General features: G+C 40.8%; 1 protein-coding gene across 2 annotated transcripts in view; it reads left to right on the forward strand.

Annotated features, from left to right (window-relative positions):
* Positions 1-919: 919 nt before the first annotated feature.
* Positions 920-21,100, forward strand: part of si:dkey-122a22.2 — a 37,898-nt gene continuing 17,717 nt past the window's right edge. Inside the window, exons 1-8 of one of the 2 annotated variants that reach the window (XM_039805933.1) lie at positions 920-1,077; positions 1,810-1,972; positions 2,668-2,739; positions 2,901-2,977; positions 4,856-4,956; positions 8,355-8,471; positions 9,796-9,870; positions 10,493-10,603. In XM_039805933.1, coding sequence (XP_039661867.1) covers positions 1,018-1,077; positions 1,810-1,972; positions 2,668-2,739; positions 2,901-2,977; positions 4,856-4,956; positions 8,355-8,471; positions 9,796-9,870; positions 10,493-10,603 — 776 coding nt within the window. In that variant the 5' untranslated portion in view covers positions 920-1,017. The remainder of the gene's footprint in view (positions 1,078-1,809; positions 1,973-2,667; positions 2,740-2,900; positions 2,978-4,855; positions 4,957-8,354; positions 8,472-9,795; positions 9,871-10,492; positions 10,604-21,100) is intronic. The other variant, XM_039805934.1, reaches the window with a different exon arrangement.

The following is a 21,100-nucleotide window of genomic DNA, read 5'->3' on the forward strand; positions in this document are numbered from 1 at the left end:
GCACCAAGGCTGAATTTCGGGAAAGAGACTTCAGATACAGTATTAGGGGACCACTAAGGTCTATATAAAAGAGACTTCAGATACAGTATTAGGGGACCACTAAGGTCTATATAAAAGAGACTTCAGATACAGTATTAGGGGACCACTAAGGTCTATATAAAAGAGACTTCAGATACAGTATTAGGGGACCACTAAGGTCTATATAAGAGAGACTTCAGATACAGTATTAGGGGACCACTAAGGTCTATATAAAAGAGACTTCAGATACAGTATTAGGGGACCACTAAGGTCTATATAAAAGCATCCAAAGAGCACCATGTCATGGGACCTTTAAGTAAGATGCAGTCTAAGTCTTTCATATGTTAAGTATCCTACCTATAGTTTATGTTAGGGCCCTATTTCATTTGAGAGTGTGAGATATATATATATAAAAAAGTCTTGTTAAATGGTGATTATGAGCCTATTTAATGTTAATCCTGCTGCCTTTGCTGTTGAGTGCAATATTTTAAGATATTTGTAGGATACAGTGACCCCTGCAGGCCAGCACGATGCTGTATGCCATAGACTACAGTCTGCTGTATGTGCGTGACAGAAAGACAGACAGAGATACTGTAGGTAAAAAAAACTCCCGCAAATGAATGAATAAATTATTGATTTATTAATTTTAAACATCCAACATGTATATGGCATCACAGACAATTCATTCATTCATTAATTGATTTAGCTTTGACAATTAAATGTTTTAAAATGACGTCAGTGGTAGGCACTAACTAAACAGTAAGCTGTAAAAATTAAGTGTGAGAGTGAAAATGTAATTAAAAGTAAGTTGATTCATAATGACAGCACGAAAAAGATTGACAAAGGGGAAAGTGCACACCGAGCAGAAAAGGTGGCAACCATAATAGTGAAACGCGCAAGAAGAAGGTTTGTCTCTTGTCGGCTACTGTACCTACTCGAGGAAGTTGTTGCAATTTCATTCATTCTGTAGAGTTTCAATTACAACACTTCATTTCCAAAATGCGTAGAAGAACCGAAGCTCAAGCATCAAACAATGAACCTGTCAATGCTGATAGAAAGGTAATGCAACGTTGACGATAGCTAGCTGGTGATACTAGCTAGCTAACGTCACTGTACATGTGACAGCAGAACTCTGTTGGCTAAGTTAGCTGACTTGACTCCAAAGGCTAACGTCAGTAGTTCGTTCAGGTCATCCGTGTCTGGCTGCTACTAACGTTGTCCTGCTTTACACTGTTGTTACTCTAACTTACTCACGTTATCTGGAGCTATGACCTGGAGAATGACACAGTATCCGACGGTGTCTCGCAGTTTTGTAGAGGGAAGAGGAGCAAAATCCCCTTTAGAATACAGCGAATATAATAACAAAGCGTATTTACAGCCTCACTCGTAAACATATTCACAATTTGTCTTTACACTAATTATTTGCAACATTCCTGTAATTCGGCATGCTTCCAGAACAATAAAATAACATAATAGTCTGTCTATTACCTGGGGAAGGTTCAAATCTCCCACTAAAACACACTGTGGTTAACCCTGTGGTTGTCCCTGATGCCCTCAATTAACTTTGGGGGTTTTGATAACAACCAAATATTATTGCCTGGCATGAAAACGACTGAAATAGCTTCAACTGTATCATTGATGTACAGTTTAAATGTTTGATGTGAATATGTCGATAAAATGTTTGTTTTTTCTACTCTAGGATGCCTGAGATAACTTCTGTTATGATATGACAATACAAATGAAATTGAATTGAATTAAAGTCCGGTTCATTGTCTTCTCTACATAAACTAGGATCCGGATCAAAGATTGCACAGCCAAGCTGCAGCTGAAGGCCGAGTGTCTTACAGCTCTGTGCTCATGATCGTTGGAAAGTGTTTACTTTTGATCATCTTCATCCCTCCGTTCCTCAACTATGCATCGCTGCAGAGAGAAGGACAGATGCTCTTTCCTAAAGGTTCTCTTATCTAAGGCTAACAAAGTCATCCCAGGTTTTATGTATATGTGTGTGTGTGTGTGTGTATATATATATATATATATATATATATATATATATATATATATATGAGCTGTAACAATTCCAAATTTTGCTATACAATTATTTGTTTCAGAAATAATTGCGATTAACAATATAATTGTCTCTTCCAGTCAAATTTTGAAATATTGGTTTATTTATTACTTTTTTTCAACAACTCTTTATTATCCTAAAACATTTTTTCTAACTATATCCCCACTTGTCATTTTTGTTTCTATGAACATGTATAGGGTCAAGTACCAACAACTAACAATTGAAATAATAATAAAAATATATAGTGAGACCCATAAACACTCATATAATTACAATTTGGCCTATCTTAAAAAAAAAAAAAAAAATCAAACCATTACCCTCAACAGTCATATGCCTTAAGAGCTTAACTAATGTTAGCAATTAAGTGCTGTTAATACAAGAAATTGTGATTATGTAAAAAATTAGACAATTATGTAATAATTGTTACAGGCCTAAATATATACATATGTATTAAATGTGTTGCTTAGACAGCCTCCAGTGGGAGATTGTCAGTAGGATTTTCTCTTTAATGTTTTCAGAGCCAGATGAGAAGTCTTTTGTGAAGGCTAATCTTTATTTCAATTTCTTTCCCCTTTTGCATCCAGACGGCCAAATAGTTGATGTTGGTTTGGGTCAAAAGATGCATCTGTTGTGTAAAGGACAGGGGCGACCAGTAGGTAATAAATCCTATGACGATATTCTGTGATTTGCATGAATGGTTTTCTTTCAAGTTATGAAACATGAACATCATTGTCTGACACACGGCCCCGTGTCTCTGTGGCTTCTTTGTGTCTTTTGTTCTGAGCCCACCCTAACCAGTTTGTTTTTCCTTCTTCAGTCATACTGGATGCACCAGCTGGAATGTCCTCAGACGTTTGGTTACACGTCCAGGAGAGTGTGGCCACATTAACAAAGGTGAGGACGTGACACTATTTCGGCTCCTAACAAAAACAATGCAATCGAGAAAAACTATTATTTTGCACATGACGTTTTGCAAAGTAAACTCAAAGTCAATGTGTAATTGTGTTAAAGAAAGGTCCCATGGCATGAAAATTTAACTTTATGAGGTTTTTTAACATTAATATGCGTTCCCCCAGCCTGCCTATGGTCCCCCAGTGGCTAGAAATGGTGATAGATGTAAACTGAGCCCTGGGTATCCTGCTCTGCCTTTGAGAAAATGAAAGCTCAGATGGGCCGATCTGGAACCTTCTCCTTATGAGGTCATAAGGAGCAAGGTTACCTCCCCTTTCTCTGCTTTGCCCACCCAGAGAATTTGGCCCACCCATGAGAAAGAGAGAGACATCATGGCTTTCAAACGAGTGAAGCATGGCAGTTGGTCAAGGCCACACCCCCACCCTCCACCTTGCCCCCCCTCTCTCCTCCTCAATAGCTACAGACACAGAAATGGCACATACTAAGGAAAGCTGATTGTGGGACTGGCTCTAGTGGCTGTAATTCTGCACCAAGGCTGAATTTCGGGAAAGAGACTTCAGATACAGTATTAGGGGACCACTAAGGTCTATATAAAAGAGACTTCAGATACAGTATTAGGGGACCACTAAGGTCTATATAAAAGAGACTTCAGATACAGTATTAGGGGACCACTAAGGTCTATATAAAAGAGACTTCAGATGCAGTATTAGGGGACCACTAAGGTCTATATAAAAGAGACTTCAGATACAGTATTAGGGGACCACTAAGGCCTATATAAAAGCATCGAAAGAGCACCATGTCATGGGACCTTTTAAATAATGGTGATTTCAGTATTGCCCAAAATGATTAGCAGCCCCACATGACACAATTACTATGGATTAAATTGCTGTATTTTGAAATAATTTCCCAAAATAGGATAGCTTTTGTATTACGATGTTAAACAAGTGGGCTCATCAGAACTGAACAATATATCTCATATGAAAATATCTCCTGCAGGGTGAGTTAGTTTAGACTGTGATCTTTGTCTAGAATCAGTTTCTACTAATGCGGCCATGTTGTCATCGGGGGCATATAGGGACAGTCCCTGCGGTGGCTCTGCCACGTCCACTCTGCTCAACAAGGACTCAGGAAAGCAGAAAGTCGGGGCTGACAGCCTGCCCCGTTTTGTTTGTCTGAAATGTGACCTAAATGAGGTCACAGGCTTGTTTTGTGCAGAAATACATCTAGACAACCACATCACATAAGCATTTCTTACAAAAACAAACAAACAGTGCACTGTTTACACCACCACTTATTTTTTTCAATGTTACTCAGAAGGGATGGGGAAAAAAATTGAAAATCGTAGGCCTATGTATTGTGATTTTAAGACTAAATTCTTTTCCCTAGAATCATGAATATTTTCTGTTTTATACGGTACCGCCTACATCGTATCAGGTTCCAGCGAAACAGACCAGCAGAAAATGCAGAATATCCATGTTATGTACTTCTTTAAAAATGAAATAAATGTCAGACTGACTGATGGGCATTTTTCTTAGAAATGTCTCATGATAGATTGTCTCTAGAAGTGGATTCTTCAACTTTTGTTTTTGTTAAAGAAGGAAAAGAAAATCTCAATACTTAAAACTATCGAATCGCAATGCTTCTAGAAATGCAATAAATGCAAATCTCAATACAAATCGAATGGGCACCCGTGTATCTTGAATGAATTGAATCGGGACAAAAACATATCGTCCTGGTCCTATTACTCAGCCATCATGCATTTTTAAAGTAACTACAGGGTAGGCTGGGGGCTGACTCCTATTGAGAGCTTCTTCATGGTGTTATTTAAACCTGCGCTGTCCCTGTTTGTCACGCTGTCAGGTCTGTACCTATGACAGAATGGGACTGGGCTTCAGCAAGCGGCTGATGCAGAATGAAACCACAGGAACGGAGAAAGTTTGGGGGATGTCAACGACTGGACGGTTAGTACGCTACTTCAGTTGTTTTTTTTGTGCTTGTTTCATCAAATGTGGGATGACACTTTTCTGCCGTACACAATGTCTACACTGTAAACATAATGTCCCACTTTAAATCCGTTCTTTCAACGCCATGAAGTGGATTCGGAATGGATGAGTGGGCTGCTTTACATCTGCAGGGCCATCTGGCTCATTTCTCTGCTGTTGCTGAGTTTGTAAAATTAATTTGTAGAGGGGACGATATCTAGGCCAAATACACAGTAGTGTTGTGCAGGGGTCTCCAACCGTTTTTGCACCACAGACCCAATTTTTCTAAATGAATAACAGTTGTAAAACAAAACAAGTGTTCACACACAAGACAGGTGTTCCAACGGACATTGACAAGCATTAATGAATGAATGAATGAATACAGTCCATTTAATGAAAAAAACATTATTAACGTTATTTGGTCACAGTGATATGCTGGGCATTAGTTACTACATGGCGTCCAATACAATGTACTGTATCGTACACAGGTGGCCCGTCGAGGCCAGCAAGGCCTTCTCTGCTGGCCCTGACGGCAATCCAGTCATGCAAAGACACTGATGATATGATACTGTCATAAACGCACTGATGATATGATACTGTCATAAACGCACTGATGATATGATACTGTCATAAACGCACTGATGATATGATACTGTCATAAACGCACTGATGATATGATACTGTCATGATGTCACTTCTTGTTGACGTTCAAAGTATTGTCAAACAAAACGAGGCTAGCTCACCCCTGCCTCCTCCTCATTCCGTCCCCTCCACCTCCCTTCCGCGAACTAACCCCCCCAACCCCCACCCCCAAATCCTTCTGGTCGGTTATTGGCTGGAAGACTGTTATGTTTGGTGGTGCAGGTTACATTACATTACATGTCATTTAGCTGACGCTTTTATCCAAAGCGACTTACAATTGCTATATATGTCAGAGGTCGCACGCCTCTGGAGCAACTAGGGGTTAAGTGTCTTGCTCAGGGATACATAGGTTGATGTATCGCAGTGGGAATCGAACCCCGATCTCCCGCACCAAAGGCACGTGTCATAACCACTGCGCCATCATTGGCGCAGTTTGTTTTTGTTGGCGTTTGTGGAGCCTGGGCTGTCTACAGAGACCGCGTTTTTTTACAGTGTGTTCAGGGGACAGGCAGCTAGCAGATAGTGAGGAGATGTTTGCTGTATGTGACAAAACGCGTGACATCGCTTAGAGCACCTTTAAGTGGATCCTTGAGCTCAACAACCCAAATAATGACTAGAGCTGCAACTATTTTATAACCCATTCATCTGAAAATCATTTTTATATTAATCGTTAATCCTTGTGTATACTGCTAAATGTTTACTGGTATTACACTGTATCAAGCAAAAAAAACAAAATAACCTACAGCTATAGTACATACAGTGCAGTAACACACATCACATTTTTGAATTATTTACCACCGTACAGTAGTACTACTGGGAATCCATATTTCCTTGATAAAGTGGCTGTTTGGGACTAATCCTTCATGTTGCAGTCAGCGTAGACTGATGTGTTCATGGGCGCCTGGTGCGTTCCTCTGCTGAAAACACCACCCCTGCCCCGCCTGACGCTGTCATGGGATTGGGCTCTAATCATCTCGCCTTTGACATCATAACGCGTTTGTCGAGCCGTAAATCTACCTAAGGGATGAGCGGGCGTGGCTCGCCGACGATCAGCAGTCTAGTTTACCTTGGCAACTGGCCCAGAAAGCAGGCGGCCAATCCGTTTTGAGATGCAAGCGATCAATTTCCCAGGATTCAATATCTCAAGGAGTTTGATGACTACCTAACCTTAACCCTGGGAGTCTTGTGAGAACTACTCATTTCACTGTGACACCTCAGGTTTGATTTATAAGCACAACAAACCCAGGGCAGCAGATGGCTCTCAGAAAAGGAGCGGCTGCCTTTCATGTAATAATGATGATCCCTCTGGAGATTTAAGTTTGCTGATGTTTGTTTTTTTCCTGCAGGTTGTAATGAAATGGAGCCAGCAGTCCCCTCCTTTTAATGCAGTCATTTGGGTTCCAGCAGTGCTATTCATTTTGATCTCTTTTTTTTGTAACACTTATCTTCCTCTTAGGTTATTTTTGCCTTTTAATAATGACTCTTAAAGGGTAACTAAGGTTTTTTTCAACCTGGACCTTATTGTCCTATGTTTTTGTGTCTAAGTGACTGATGTGAACAATAATCTTTGACGTTGGTCCAGTATTTAGCGAGATCGCAAAACAAGCTACAATGTAATGTAATACGACAATTGTGCGGCTTGTATTTACGTTCACAAAAGTGCTCATTGCCACTGACAGGCTCAGATTAATATTCTAAGTCTCTGAAAACATGGAAAGGATTTCTAAGGAGGTCGACCTTTCTATTAAAGACTAAGTCTGTATCCACGACGTTCCACTTCTGGGATTGCTCCGTTGCCGCCGGAAAATCTGCCGATTTCACTCTCTTCGGCCGGATGTCTGGTACCTTCCACTTTCTTTGTGTTGGCGTTCTAACCTCCGGTGGATTTGTGAGGACTATGTTTAACTGCTCCTCAGATCTCTGCAGGGTAAATCCAGACAGCTAGCTAGACTATCTGTCCAATCTGAGTTTTCTATCGCACGACTAAAACTACTTTTGAACGTACACATGTTCCACCAAAACAAGTTCCTTCCCGAGGCTATTTTGCAGAGGCACCATGGCTCCGTCCGGCGCTTAGCAGCACCCAAAAAGACTGTGATTAGTTTAAAGAAATGCCAATAAACCAGAGCATGTTTTTCTCCCATCCCGTAATGCTGTGTGGACTAGCCAGACCCTCCTACGTAGCGCTGTGGAGGAAGGTCTGGCAATGCGAGACTATTAAAGAGTAAGATCCCTTTTTTTTTTAAACATAAAAACATCTGCGGAATTGTGTTCGCTAAAGCCACCAGACCCCAAGTGAATCAACAGTCATTTTAGCATCATAAAATACACTTCATTCAAAGTCGACAGAAACAAAATGATACTATGAAAAGCCGTTTTGGGTCGTCTTTCCACTTTTTTTTATTTTTTTTAACAATCACAACTCTAGTTTTGGTTGAAATAAACACATAGATTACGGTGCACATTTGCTCCATAGGGTTACATTGCAGCTCGGTCTATGGCTGCCGGTTACAGCGTTCACGCTTTTATACACTAGACCAATATCAAAGATTGTTGTTCCTATCAGACACTTACACACAAAAACATAGGAAAATAAGGTCCAGGTTGAAAACCCCCGAAATTATGAGATTAATGTTGACTGCTGGCCCCACCTTTCTGAATAAATAAACCTCCTGGCCCAGTTTGTAGCGTGTCCCGGTTTCGTGCTGAGACAGATGGGTGTTGTTGTCTTCCAGGATGGTGGATGATCTGCACCGACTCCTACAGGCCGCCGAGATAGCCAAGCCCTTCATCCTGGTGGGCTCTGAGCTCGGCACGCTCAACGGCAGGTTTTACAGCCACATTCATGATGTGTAAGTATTGTCTAATGAAAATACTCAAAGCAGAGATCTTCAACAGGGGGTCTGGGACCCCTAGGGGGCCCTCAGAGTTAATGCAGTTTCCCGTCCAGCGCCCACGTCGTTTAAATAGCAAATGCACCTGCACCCATCTGTGCGCCCGTGGGCGTGCTGGTCTTACAAGGAGGTGTGTTCAGGTGCATTCTGGGCGTATTGCTGTTTTGAGGCAGCGGGAAGTGATCGCACCATTGACCAACAAAAACCTGGTCTAAAGTAAACTATAAAAAAACAAAGTATTCAGACCAGCCAGAACTGTGTTCACCAATGTTGTTATATTATATTTTACTTATTGTGAACAAATCCCATGAAACAAACCCAAACCGACAACATGTTAGTCAGTCTGTCAATACTTTGTGACGTCTATAGCACTCAGTCCCAGCAGTTTGGCTCCTATTAGAGATGTCAAACTTTCAAAATGGCTCACAAATACATTCTTTTTGTATTTGAAGTATCAGTAATTTGCTAAAACAGCTGGCCACTGTAGTGTTTTGCAAAAATACTCAAAGATGAATAAATATTGCACTTGTTGGGGATTATTTTCTGCCGCAGATGAATATATGTAAGTGTGTATGTCTGGCAGCAGAACGGTGTATGCGAGATTGAATAAATTATTGTTTGTGTGTTTATGGTAATGATGGAACATGTCACCCAGTGCAACAGTGTGACTCACTGATGTTTTATTAATTTTGTTTTGTAACAACAGTTGAGCTCTAAGGTTTTTCTCCGTGGAATTTGTTTATATTACAACAATATTGCCAGACTTATCCTTTATCTGTCTTCACAAATCATTGATACAAATAAAAAAAAAAAAGGGCCTTTTTGAAAAATTGCTTCACAGTATATCATAGAAGAGTTTGCAAGTTTGGTAGAGACCCTGCATACCATATAATATGGTGCACTTAGCAAAATCTGTCCATTCCCATCATCCCTCGTAACTCATCCATCTCCGATTCATCGTGGTGATTAACGTGACAAGTAGCCATACAAGGCACGAAAGATTTAGTATTTAATCAGGCACGATGTTGCTGCCGTTACGGGAGAAAATGAAGTAACAGTGACTGGATGACACCTTTCCAAATGGAAATACTGCCCCTGGATCTGGTGTATGTGTGGTCATCTGTCTGTGGGGACAGAGGACCGAGGAATCTGCAGGAAGATACCATTCATCTCACACTCATTACGGCCTTGGCCCGGGAGGGTAAAGTGGCCAAGGGTATAGTCAATGAGTCTTACTTCATTTAAGTGTGTGTGTGTGTGTGTGTCCTCTCTTTATCCTCAGGCAAGTGTCAGACCTGGTGCTGATTGATCCCATTCCAGAGGACGTTTTTGAGGACGACCAGTGGAAAGAGTACTGGTGAGTTTATAGCTGGTTTCAGGGGCATAGGGAGGACAGAACTGAGGGGAAAAAAAACAGGAGGAAGAGAGGTGCAGAGGACGAAAAGTAGGGCTGGGACGAAATGCTTTTGTCCCGATTTTCACGATGCATGCCGATTTGATTTGTATTGCGATTCTAGAAGTATTGCGATTCTATAGTATTGCGATTTTCTTTTCCTTCTTTAACAAACACAATAGTTGAATAATAATACATGGTACCTGCTCGACTCGCCTCGACTCTACTCGCCTTTTTTGGTTTTCCATTATGAAAAAAAGTCCCTGGTACCTGCCAACAGGTACTTTTTTTAGTATCGACTCCGTCAAGGTTCCAAGCGAGCTGAGGCGATACCAAAAGGTGACGTGAAAACCTGCAGGCTCCTGATTGGTCAGAGAAAATCGTCACTAATCGCTGCGTCATCATCATTGCTAGAGACAGACGGGGGTGTCCTGAACAAACCCGCCATTTTTAAATAGTTTAGCCAGCGGTGTTTTTTTTGCTGCCTCCAGCTTCTTTAGAAACTAACTGTGCCTTCTGGCAAACAGCCACATGCCGAGAATCAAAAACAACACACCTTCCACGTTCTGTGTGTTTGTCGCGTTAGGTCACGGCAGCTTCCTGCGGCCACGCTCGCATCACGCGAGGCGGTACTAAATCTGCAATGGAAAAAGAAGGATGGGGCAGCGCGGTCGAGTCAAACTGGTACTAGCAGTGGGTAAGCACCAGCACAGAACATGGATTTTCTGCTTTCGCTCTGTTTTGCTGGAAACGGATTTGATGTAGTCGCCGTTGGTGGTACCGTATAAACAGAAAATATTTAGGTGAATCATTGGTAAAAAGAATCAATTAGTTAATTGATTTATTTCCTCCACCCCTAATGAAAAGGGAGGAGGTATGGAAGCAAATAAGAGACTTAATATTGAAATACTTTACTTTGAAAACGATGTGTCTGAATATATTTGTTCTGAATTCACCTCTTTGAAATTAAAATATGAAAATTCTTGATGTTACATTTAAAAAAATCTGAATTTCAATACTGACTTCTGGCCTATCAGAGCACAGTCTTTCTTGGATCACATGACTGACAGACCGTGCTCTGACAGGCCAGAAGTTTTGAGCAACAATTTGAGCAACCTGAATCTATTTTTGGAAATTCTGGAAGTTTTTTTTATTTTTAAATCTCAATTTCGGAATTATTTGTGACCATTTAAAGAATTGTATTGAACTTCAGTCCGGGATTAGTCCATTACCGCCGGCAGTGTTGGGAAAGTTCACTTTCTACATGAACTAGTACAAAGTTCAGTTTACAAATTTTAAAATGAAATGTTCAGTTCATACTTCAAAGAACTAAGTTGTTGTAACATATGTTGCTGTGAGATATTATTGCCACAGCCCATATAGAACCACAGACAGCAATTATTTTATCTGTTTTAACACTGAAACTATGCGGCAGATTTCATCTTCATATCCAATCAGTTCACTGTGCTGTTTCAGGTTTGCTGTGGATGGGACTGAAGTGCAGATTTTCTTTTTGAAAGCCGGCGGGCAAAGTTTGCCCAGAAATGTCAGATTTTTCCATCCTCACCGACCTCGTCATAAAACTGGTTTAAATGATCATACGAAGCCTCCATGCTGCTTTTTGTTTTGATGACGCATGCGGCGGTGCGACACTGGTTGCTGGTGTTGCCAGATTGGGTGTTTTTTCCGCTACATATGAAGGCCTGTTTACGGTGTTTTTTAGCCGGGTTTTGGCCTGGAAGGCTCTATAGAAATCTGGCACCCTATTGAACAAAGTCAAACTGAGAGAGCGTGCCGTTCAGACACCAGAATGAAAGAGTTCACAGTAACATTCATCAGGCAGTTCATGAACTATCATTCAATGAACGCGTTCAGGCACAAAACTGGCCACCGAAAGTTCCACCGGATGTCACTCTTTTCAGCCGGATGTCCGTTACCTTCCGCTTTCTTTGTGTTGGCGTTCTAACCTCCGGTGGATTTGTGAGGACTATGGTTAACTGCTCCTCTGATCTCTGCAGGGTAAATCCAGACAGCTAGCTAGACTATCTGTCCAATCTGAGTTTTCTGTTTTCTGGGGGGCAAGGTGGAGGGTGGGGGTGTGGCCTTGACCAACTGCCACTTTGCTCGTTTGAAAGCCATGATGTCTTTCTCTCATTGGTGGGCCAAATTCTCTGGGTGGGCAAAGCAGAGAAAGGGGAGGTAACCTTGCTCCTTATGACCTCATAAGGAGAAGATTCCAGATCGGCCCATCTGAGCTTTCATTTTCTCAAAGGCAGAGCAGGATACCCAGAGCTCGGTTTACACCTATCACCATTTCTAGCCACTGGGGGACCATAGGCAGGCTGGGGGAACGCATATTAATGTTAAAAAACCTCATAAAGTGAACTTTTCATGCCATGGGACCTTTTTAAAGAAATGCCATCCAGGAATGTTGTGTGGACTAGCCAGACCCTCCTGTGACGCGCTGTGGAGGAAGGTCTGGCAAAGTGAGACTAATAAAATGTTAAATCAAGACTTTTCATATTTTAATTTCAAAGAGGTACATTCAGAACAAATACATTCAGATAAATCGTTTTCAAAGTACAATATTTCAATATTAAGTATTCAGTGGCTGTTAAAGTTCAAATACTTATGTCTCGTATTTGCTTCCATAAGGAGGAGAGAAGATGGAGAGATGTTAAAGAAGCAGAAACTAGGAAGGGATGTGAAAAGGCAAAATGGAAAAGAAGATTGAGAAAAGTGTGGAAAGGAGCAGTGAGGAACGATAAGGCGCTCTGAAGGCTAGAGAGGAGCAGATAAAAAGGGAAATGTATCCAAAAATGAGGATTAGGATGAGGAGAGTGCAGGCAGAGACTCTGGCGTGTTTCACAAGCGAAGCTCCAAACTGTTCCCTTATTGGCTCGTACAGTGAGAATAGTTGATTATCTTTGCTGGGCGGGGCTCATTAGCATGATTAATTGGAGGCCAAAGAAACTCATTAGCTGATCATGCTCTTTTAGCATGAAACAGATGAGGGGAGAGCGAGGGTTGTGGCGGTGGTCGGGACTGAGTGACAGTGTGTAATAACACTGGTTTAATCCTCCAGGCGAGATATATGTCAAGTGGTAGTCATTGTCGCAGCATATATCTCATTTTGCATTAATTATCATACAGGGGGTCGGGTTGTTAATTAATGATAACCGAGAGTGTGAGGGGAGGAGGAATGTTGGTAGAAGTGTCAATCATGGAACATTAACAGAATCTCAGATTGTTTACAAGTGCTTTGCTTGTATATGTGTCATGTGTAATCCTTGAAAGTAGACTATAATTAATCAGTTCTATAATTTAGCAAACCATGCTAAGCTTTCAGATGTAGCTGACAATCCTAACATAATAAGCAAATCTCTGGAGTGCATCTGGAGTGTGTTTTTTCTTTTACTTACAAATCAGATCAAAAGGCTTTTTTTTGCTCAAACACCATTAGATATTTGAATCTAGCAGTATCCATAATTTGAAATTTATTTTCATCTGTAAAGAATTACAGAAACAATTTGGTATAAAAAGAAGTGCAAAAACTGTCAGACACATAATAATAATAATAATAATAATAATAATAATAATAATAATAATAATAATAATAATAATAATAATAATAATAATTTTTGCTTTGACTTGATTTATTTTATTATTTCAGAGACTTTCAATTTCAACATGACTTATGGCTTTGTAAATTTGCTACACGATTAACAAAAATTATGAATTATGTTATATTTTTTTGTAATTTAGAGATTATTTGTTCAAATCAAACCAACTTTCAGTTTTTTCAAAAGTTGTCAAATAAATTTGCAAAATAAACAATAGTGGTCCTAACATTGAGCCTTAAGGAACCCCAGAAAAGTGTTTAAGAGTTTAAAAAATTTTTTCTGTTCTCGTAGTATGTTTTGTGAACACTTACTTTGAGTTCATATGTGCTTCGATATCACAGAAGGAACAAAATGTCAATCTCATAATCTCATTTTGGGCATGACTTTGTGATTTGGTGCATCCGTAGTTCCATCCACCAATATAAGCTCACATCTCCTATAAGCATGAGCCAAGCCAGATAAGAAACAGATCCATTAAAATGGCCTAATTTGTACGTGATTCAAAGTGGAGCAGCACCATTTATCAGGGGTATGTGTCCAATTATCCTCCGATTAATAGGCGTTCATTTCACAGAGTACATGACGGTGCAGCCACAATCCAATTATTCTGTGGAGAAGCACTTGAGAAAGGAAATTAACCAAAGACTTATATTTATTACTATACATATTTATAACTAATGTTATAATTGATGTCTGATTTCCATAGGGGAGTGAAATTAGCACAGCATCCCAGTGCCCATGGCATTCTTCAACTTGTTTTTCTTCCTTATTTTCCTCGTTTTTTTGTTCAGCGAGCTTGTATGTCGGTGCGTATTTCTTTCTCTTAGATATGGGTTTATTAGCTGTCGGAGGTCATATGGTATTTGGTACACAAGATAAGCATTGCTGAAGGGAGCAGGGCTGCACCTGAGCAGGCTTGTAGGGAGACCGTATCAGCCTTGCACTGGGACCGGAGGATTTACACATCAAAGACCCGCTCATTAACCGAGGCACACTCCCAAAATGAGTTCTTTTACATCTTACAAAATGAATCACCACCATCTCCTGAGAATTATATTTCTGCGTGCTTGTGTACACGCGTGTTTTGAGCGTGTAAGCATTTGCTCGTGTGCACTTGTTGTAAGGGGTCAACTTTCTTATTTGGGATTTTCCTCCGCAGACGTCGCAGCATGTGTCTCATTTGCTTGCGGGCAAAGATAATGCTGCCTGATGAAACATCAAGCAGTGGGTCTAGCATCAGAGATTAGGAGAAGCCCCAGTGTACGTCTGGACAAATTACATTCTGGATGAGAGCCATCGGTTTGAGTCACTCAGTGCTGTCAGTCTTTGTTTCACCAGCTCCAGCCGTGGGAGCATTGCATCTCTCCACTTAATTACAACCAGGAATATTCCTGTGGGCGACATTCAAAGTTCCAAGTTCATTCCCAGGGTGTTGAATGGGGTTGAGGTCAGGCCTCTGGCTGCTGTGTGTGTGCACAGGGACATTGTCAATTCAATTCAATTTTATTTATAGTGTCAAATAATAAGAGGTTATCTCAGGACACTTTACAGATAGAGTAGCTCTAGACGGACTTATTTAAAATATAATTGTATGCTGGGACATTAACCCCTATTTTCCACTGGGCGCTTTTGCGCTGCGTCCCGGAAGCGTGCGTGAAGCTCCGCTCCGCTAAAGATACGCGCCAGGTCTATTTTCACACGAGCCGATCGGACAGCCGGGCAGGAAGTGAAACAGCGAGAGTATCCAGTCAGTTTACCAAAAGTCACCCCCCAATATCGTATATGTCTCCTTTTTCTTGGAGGTGGAATAACATAATAGACATCACAGATCTTTTTTATAAGGACAACACCAGAAAACACAAGGCATGGAGTTTAACTGTAGGAGTGCTTGGAGTGGAAGGTAGATACTATTTTAATAAACATGTGGTTCTGTAAAGTACTTCAATATAATCTGCGAGTTGGGCAGCAAGACGCTCCGCTTCTGAGACGCTCCCAGTGTGGGATGGCGCGTGGCGCAGGACGGAACAAAACCGGAACACAGCACAGACGCCCAGTGGAGAATCGGAGTAAGATGTGCCTTAATGGGAACTTAAGTCCCTCTTCTACTTTACTGGCCTAGTCCCCATTAACCGTGTCCCCACAGCAGGGTACACTTGCACTGAGCCACGCTGTTCTGGTCCTGTGTGGTACCAAGGCCGACTGTGACTAACCCCAGGTGGTCTCCCGGCCCTCAAACAAGCTGTGGGTTGTGTGACGGCCCTGGGTCGTTTGACTTCCTGTTTTGGCCTGTCTACGCCCCCCACCCCCCTCTTTTATTTGGCCCTGATTGATTGACAACTTTATTTTGCACATAAATGCAAACACAAATACAATGAAATCTATTTAGTTGCCGTTGACGAACACATACATTTAACAACTTTTTGGAAAAAACTAAAAGTTGGTTTGATTTTAACAAATAATATCTGAATTTTAAAAAAATGGAGTCACCTTGAGAATAAGCTTCCTGTCTGTATTTAAGTGGAGAGATGCAACGTTTCCACAGGCTTTACTCAAACCTTCATGAAATATTGTTTTATTATTTGTTCAAGATTTGATGGCTGTGACTCTGCTCACTCTGTTCATCTGGAAACCGTATATTGAGATCACTTGTTTGCTAAAGACTGAAAAATAAGTAGGATGAAGTCAGGTGCTGCACATATGACTATCAGCCTATGCTCTCTTAAGCCAATGAGCTCATGTTTTGGGAAAACTATACCATTTTCTGTCTCTCTGGTCAGAAGACTGAGGTTGTCTCTCTGTTATTATTGTACAGTAACTTTAATCTTCAGTCCATCTGTGTTTTTGTGCATTATTTTAGGTGCGTTTGCGTGCTTACAAATTTTTTTTTGTAGCTTCCAACTGAATCTCTGTGGTGTGGAGTGTCCTTTCTTTTCTCCCTGTGCCTCCTGTACTTTAAGACCTCAGCCTACAGTTTACTGAATGCATTCCGCTGTATTGGAGCTGTTAATTGCATAATTGTATTTAGAGGTTGTACCAGAATAGGTTTAAATGGTTTAATTTTCAAAAAACACCATATTTTTGTTGTACTGCACATTGCTGCAGCTCCTCTTTTCACCCTGTGTGTTGAGCTCTCCGTTTTAGCTACAGTGAGACATCTCACTTCTGTTCCATCTTTGTTGGGAGTCGCACATGCTCAGTAGCTAGGTAAGGACTACTAGCCAGTCAGAAGCAGAGTATGAGGTCGTGCCCTGACAGTAGCTAGGTAAGGACTACTAGCCAGTCAGAAGCAGAGTATGAGGGTGTGCCCTGACAGTACCTAGGTAAGGACTACTAGCCAGTCAGAAGCAGAGTATGAGGGTGTGCCCTGACAGTACCTAGGTAAGGACTACTAGCCAGTCAGAAGCAGAGTATGAGGGCGTGCCACACTAGCAGCTAGGCCAGCATTATAACGTGTGTTCCAAAGTGACCACGTTTGTCTCTGAAGTAAAGGCTGGACTACAACAGAGCTGTTTGGAGCAGTTTGTGAACAGTGTTTTCTGTTGGAGATGGTAAGTCCCTTTGGGGGGGACTTTGGGCTTTTTCACTTTGTAAAGGGGAAAAGCCAAAAAGTATATAATATGAGCACTTTAAGTTACTGCTGATGCAAACTTCGTGCCATTCTTAAGTTTAAAAGTTTTCCTCCAGCTTCTTCTCTCTCCTAGCATTTCCTGTCATTTCTGTATTCTGTACGGTCTGTGATAAAGGCATAAACTGCCCTACAAAAAGAATATATGTTTTTAAATTCTCCTTTGGTGAACCAGCGAGATATTTTGTGAAGCAGCTATAGGAAATGTAATGTGTTTGTCCTTAGTTTCGCTATTTCTAAAATTGGTCTTCACAACAAGATATGGGTATATTGGTCAGCAGGTCAGTTTTTTAATATTGCAGGAAGGAATAGTAGATAGAAACCGCTTACAACAGCCTTTGCTGTAGGAAAATCTGTCTTCTCTTCTCACATTTTATAGGCCAAGGGAATCAGATTAATCAAGAAATAATGGACATACTGATCTGTAATGAAAACTTTGTGTCTTTTTATTGGACCAAGCCGACACACTTCTGGCCATATGCTGTAGTGCTCTTTTTATTATAATATTCAGGCTCTGAAGACTCTCTAGATGACCATCACTCATCAGAGATTCCAGCTGGAATTAGACAAATGCCATCAAAGGTTATAATAAATATAACTAAAGGAATTCCACTGATAATTTTGTAATCTTTTGTTTAAAAGAAGGAACTTAACTGTGCATTTACACACTAAAGCGTTTGTGTGTGTGTGCGCGTGTGTGTGTGTGTGTGTGCGCACGCACATGCGTGTGCGTGTTGTCTTTCTGCAGCTGAGTGTGTGTGAGTGGCGTATGAAACTAATTTACCCCATGGGGAATATGTTTGCTCAGAGAGCAGAAACTGCGGGGGATGCTCTCGTCTAATGGGATGGTCCTTTCAATTTAATGAATGCTGATTGATTGGCAAACTCTCCGTTTTAATGTACTATTACTGTGTTTAGTGCAACTCAGTCCTCACAGGAGCACCACTTGGAAGTCTCCTCATCCCTTCCCACTGCATCTTAGTGCTTTTAAATGTTTTTTTTTTTACTTTGCTGAAAATTTGAATAATTTGAGTTTAATGCTGAGACACAAAGTCTGTTGTTAGGGTTTTCAGGTATGTAGAGAAGAAAGAATTAGGAGTTTAAAGTGAGATTGTTTTTGTTTGTTTGTGTATAAATGGCGGTGTATGAATCCACAGTATACTCTCTTTATGTCTGAGTTGATACATGTTGCATGTAAGGCTACATCTACACTACTACCCCCTAAAACGGAGACCTTTGGAAACAGTGCTGCCCCTAGCTGCTGTTGGTTTTGAAAACGACGTTGCATGTTGGTCAGTCTTATCGGTTAGGTAGGCTTACATACCTTTCAGTAACCGTTCCACCTCGTTGATGGTCCAAGCAAATAAATCCCTGCTCTTTTCACCATTGTTGTTCTTTCTCCAAAGTATTTTCTGTACTTTCAACTTACACATCCATGATTTTCAACCGCAGAGGACCATCTGACAATCTGCTTCCGGTTCACACACTGGCACGTACATGTCCAGTGTATGCCAATGGTCACGTGATATGCGTGGTCTTACGTGTTAATATGGACAGAGATTAGTTCTGCTACTGAATCTAAAACTCTTGTGTGGACGGAGATCGTTTATAAAAAAAATTTAGTAGTGTAGATGTAGCCTATGTTGTCTGCTGGGGGAGTGTGTGAAGTGTGCATCACAGTGTTGGTCTAGCAGCTGTAGCTGCAGCCATGCCTGGATATAAGCCTGATTGAGTTATGAGTCCCAAAATGAAAACACTTTCTGTCCCATTCATCATCCTATACCTGTCATTAATATGCTCAGCAAAAACACACACACACACACACACACACACACACACTCACTCACTCACTCACTCACTCACTCACTCACTCACTCACTCACTCACTCACTCACTCACTCACTCACTCACTCACTCACTCACTCACTCACTCACTCACTCACTCACTCACACAGGCATGGTCACTGTACACATTTATATACTTCCATGCTATCCGTATGCATATCGCACACACTCCAGCAGTTACCCACACAGCTCGCTGCAGTGTGAAGCAGATAGAGATGTTTTGCAGCTCACCTGGAGCCTGCTCTGTATGGCAGGCAACGTATGACAGTCACTTTGATTGACGGCTGTGCCGTCTCACAACTGCTGCTTTTGCTTTGATTTATAAGCAAGACAGGGTTCAGTATGAGGCCCAAGCAGAGAGAGAGTTTTTAGCCTTCCTCACGGCACCTTGTTAGCGCATAGATTTACAGGTCTAACTAAATCTCCTCTCACCTACATTGCTGAGATTAGGGCTGGTTAATAAAAACAATTTCTGATTTCAAATCGATTTTTATCTGAATAATTCCATATTGATCTAAGAAATCCTCAGATCGATCTTTTCAGAGTCTCCGTTTTTAAGCTAGAGTGAAGATATCGGTATCATATGAAATTAAACGATCTAAGGAATCCATGTCATGCTAAGGCATTGCCATTTCACAGATGTATAGTATGGGTGAGGGTTAAACTTTGACTGCTGTGTTCATATTATATAAAAATTACAACAATGTAACTGCTGTGGGGGCAATTCTTAAAGTCACCATTAACATTTTTAATAATTGTCGTGGAAGTTTTCCTATGAAGCAGCAGCGTTTAGAAATATCAATGATCAAAATGAAAACGAATAACGACCGTTTGAGACTTAAACCAAAGTTTGGTCTTTGAGTATTTATTTACATTTGCAAATGGAGAAAACACAGTTTCAAAGGTACACGCAGCACAACTGAAAATGTCTTTCTAACCTAAAGTCTAAACATCAAAACATCATATAGTGAAGAAACTCCGTTAAGCCACCCCTCTAAATGTATCTCTTAGCATGGCCATAGTTGAAAAGAGACATCATTAACAGTCACACCATTGTCTCACCTTCCCCTCTGCTCCTGTTCTTTAGCCTAAACAACAGTTTATCTCAGGAGGCAGAAGGAGACACGGTTTGTGGCCTTCTCGACTTTGTCTGCTAAAAAGTCAACAATGTGAGAAGCATAGATATAGAACAATAGATATGACATGACGTCATAATTTATGGCATAACTGTCCGCCATCTTACTAGGGTACTGTTTACAATTGTCACCTATGGCAGCAATATGGTTATCAGCTGTGCAGCACCTAACTGCTTTACCAGAAGGACCAAAGAGACCCAGGAGGCTGCCATCACTTTCCACACGTCAGTAGGAGTAGATAGAGTATTTTTTCTCTTCTTTTTTTAATTATAAATACAGAAAAGTTGGTGAACTAGGTAGCTAGCTAGTTACGTCTCCTAGCAACTGTTAACAGACCGGCTGAGATGTCAGTTATTGGTGATTGCTAGCTAGCTCTTAACATCATTTATGAACAGCAAACATCGTTTTAGTTGATTGATTTTTACCTCAAATAAGACATTTAGTAACGTTAACGTTATAACAGTTTTTTTTAACACGTTGTTAATATTGACATACATACATTGACTGCTGCGGCTGATTTCACTCAATCTGTGTTAAGTTTTCAGTTAAATTAAAGTTAACGACAAGTACTGTAACGTTACACATAGAGTAAATACACGTTAACCAACAAATCAACAGTAGCCACACCAGCAAGACGGAGCCTAACAGACCAGCCGCTTAACGGTACATTTTCACCAGCTGACGTTAGCTCCCCAAACATTAGCCATGTTGAATCCTGCTGTCAGTCATCATATATTAACTATTCTATTAACTATCTATTGTTGTCAGCTTACCTCATGCCTTTACACGATTTTCCTTTCAGTAAAGCAAATTAAAACTTAATAATCCATGTCTTGACGAGGTAAAGTAACTTCCAGAAAGCGTTCCTACTTCAGCAGCAAGTCTCCGCATTACTATCGTAAATGTAATTTCCATAACAATGAAAATTGCGACAAGTCCATCAGCAGTTCTGGTGAAGTCATTAT

Source organism: Perca fluviatilis, chromosome 7 (genome assembly GCF_010015445.1).
Source record: "Perca fluviatilis chromosome 7, GENO_Pfluv_1.0, whole genome shotgun sequence".
Lineage (NCBI taxonomy): Eukaryota > Metazoa > Chordata > Actinopteri > Perciformes > Percidae > Perca > Perca fluviatilis.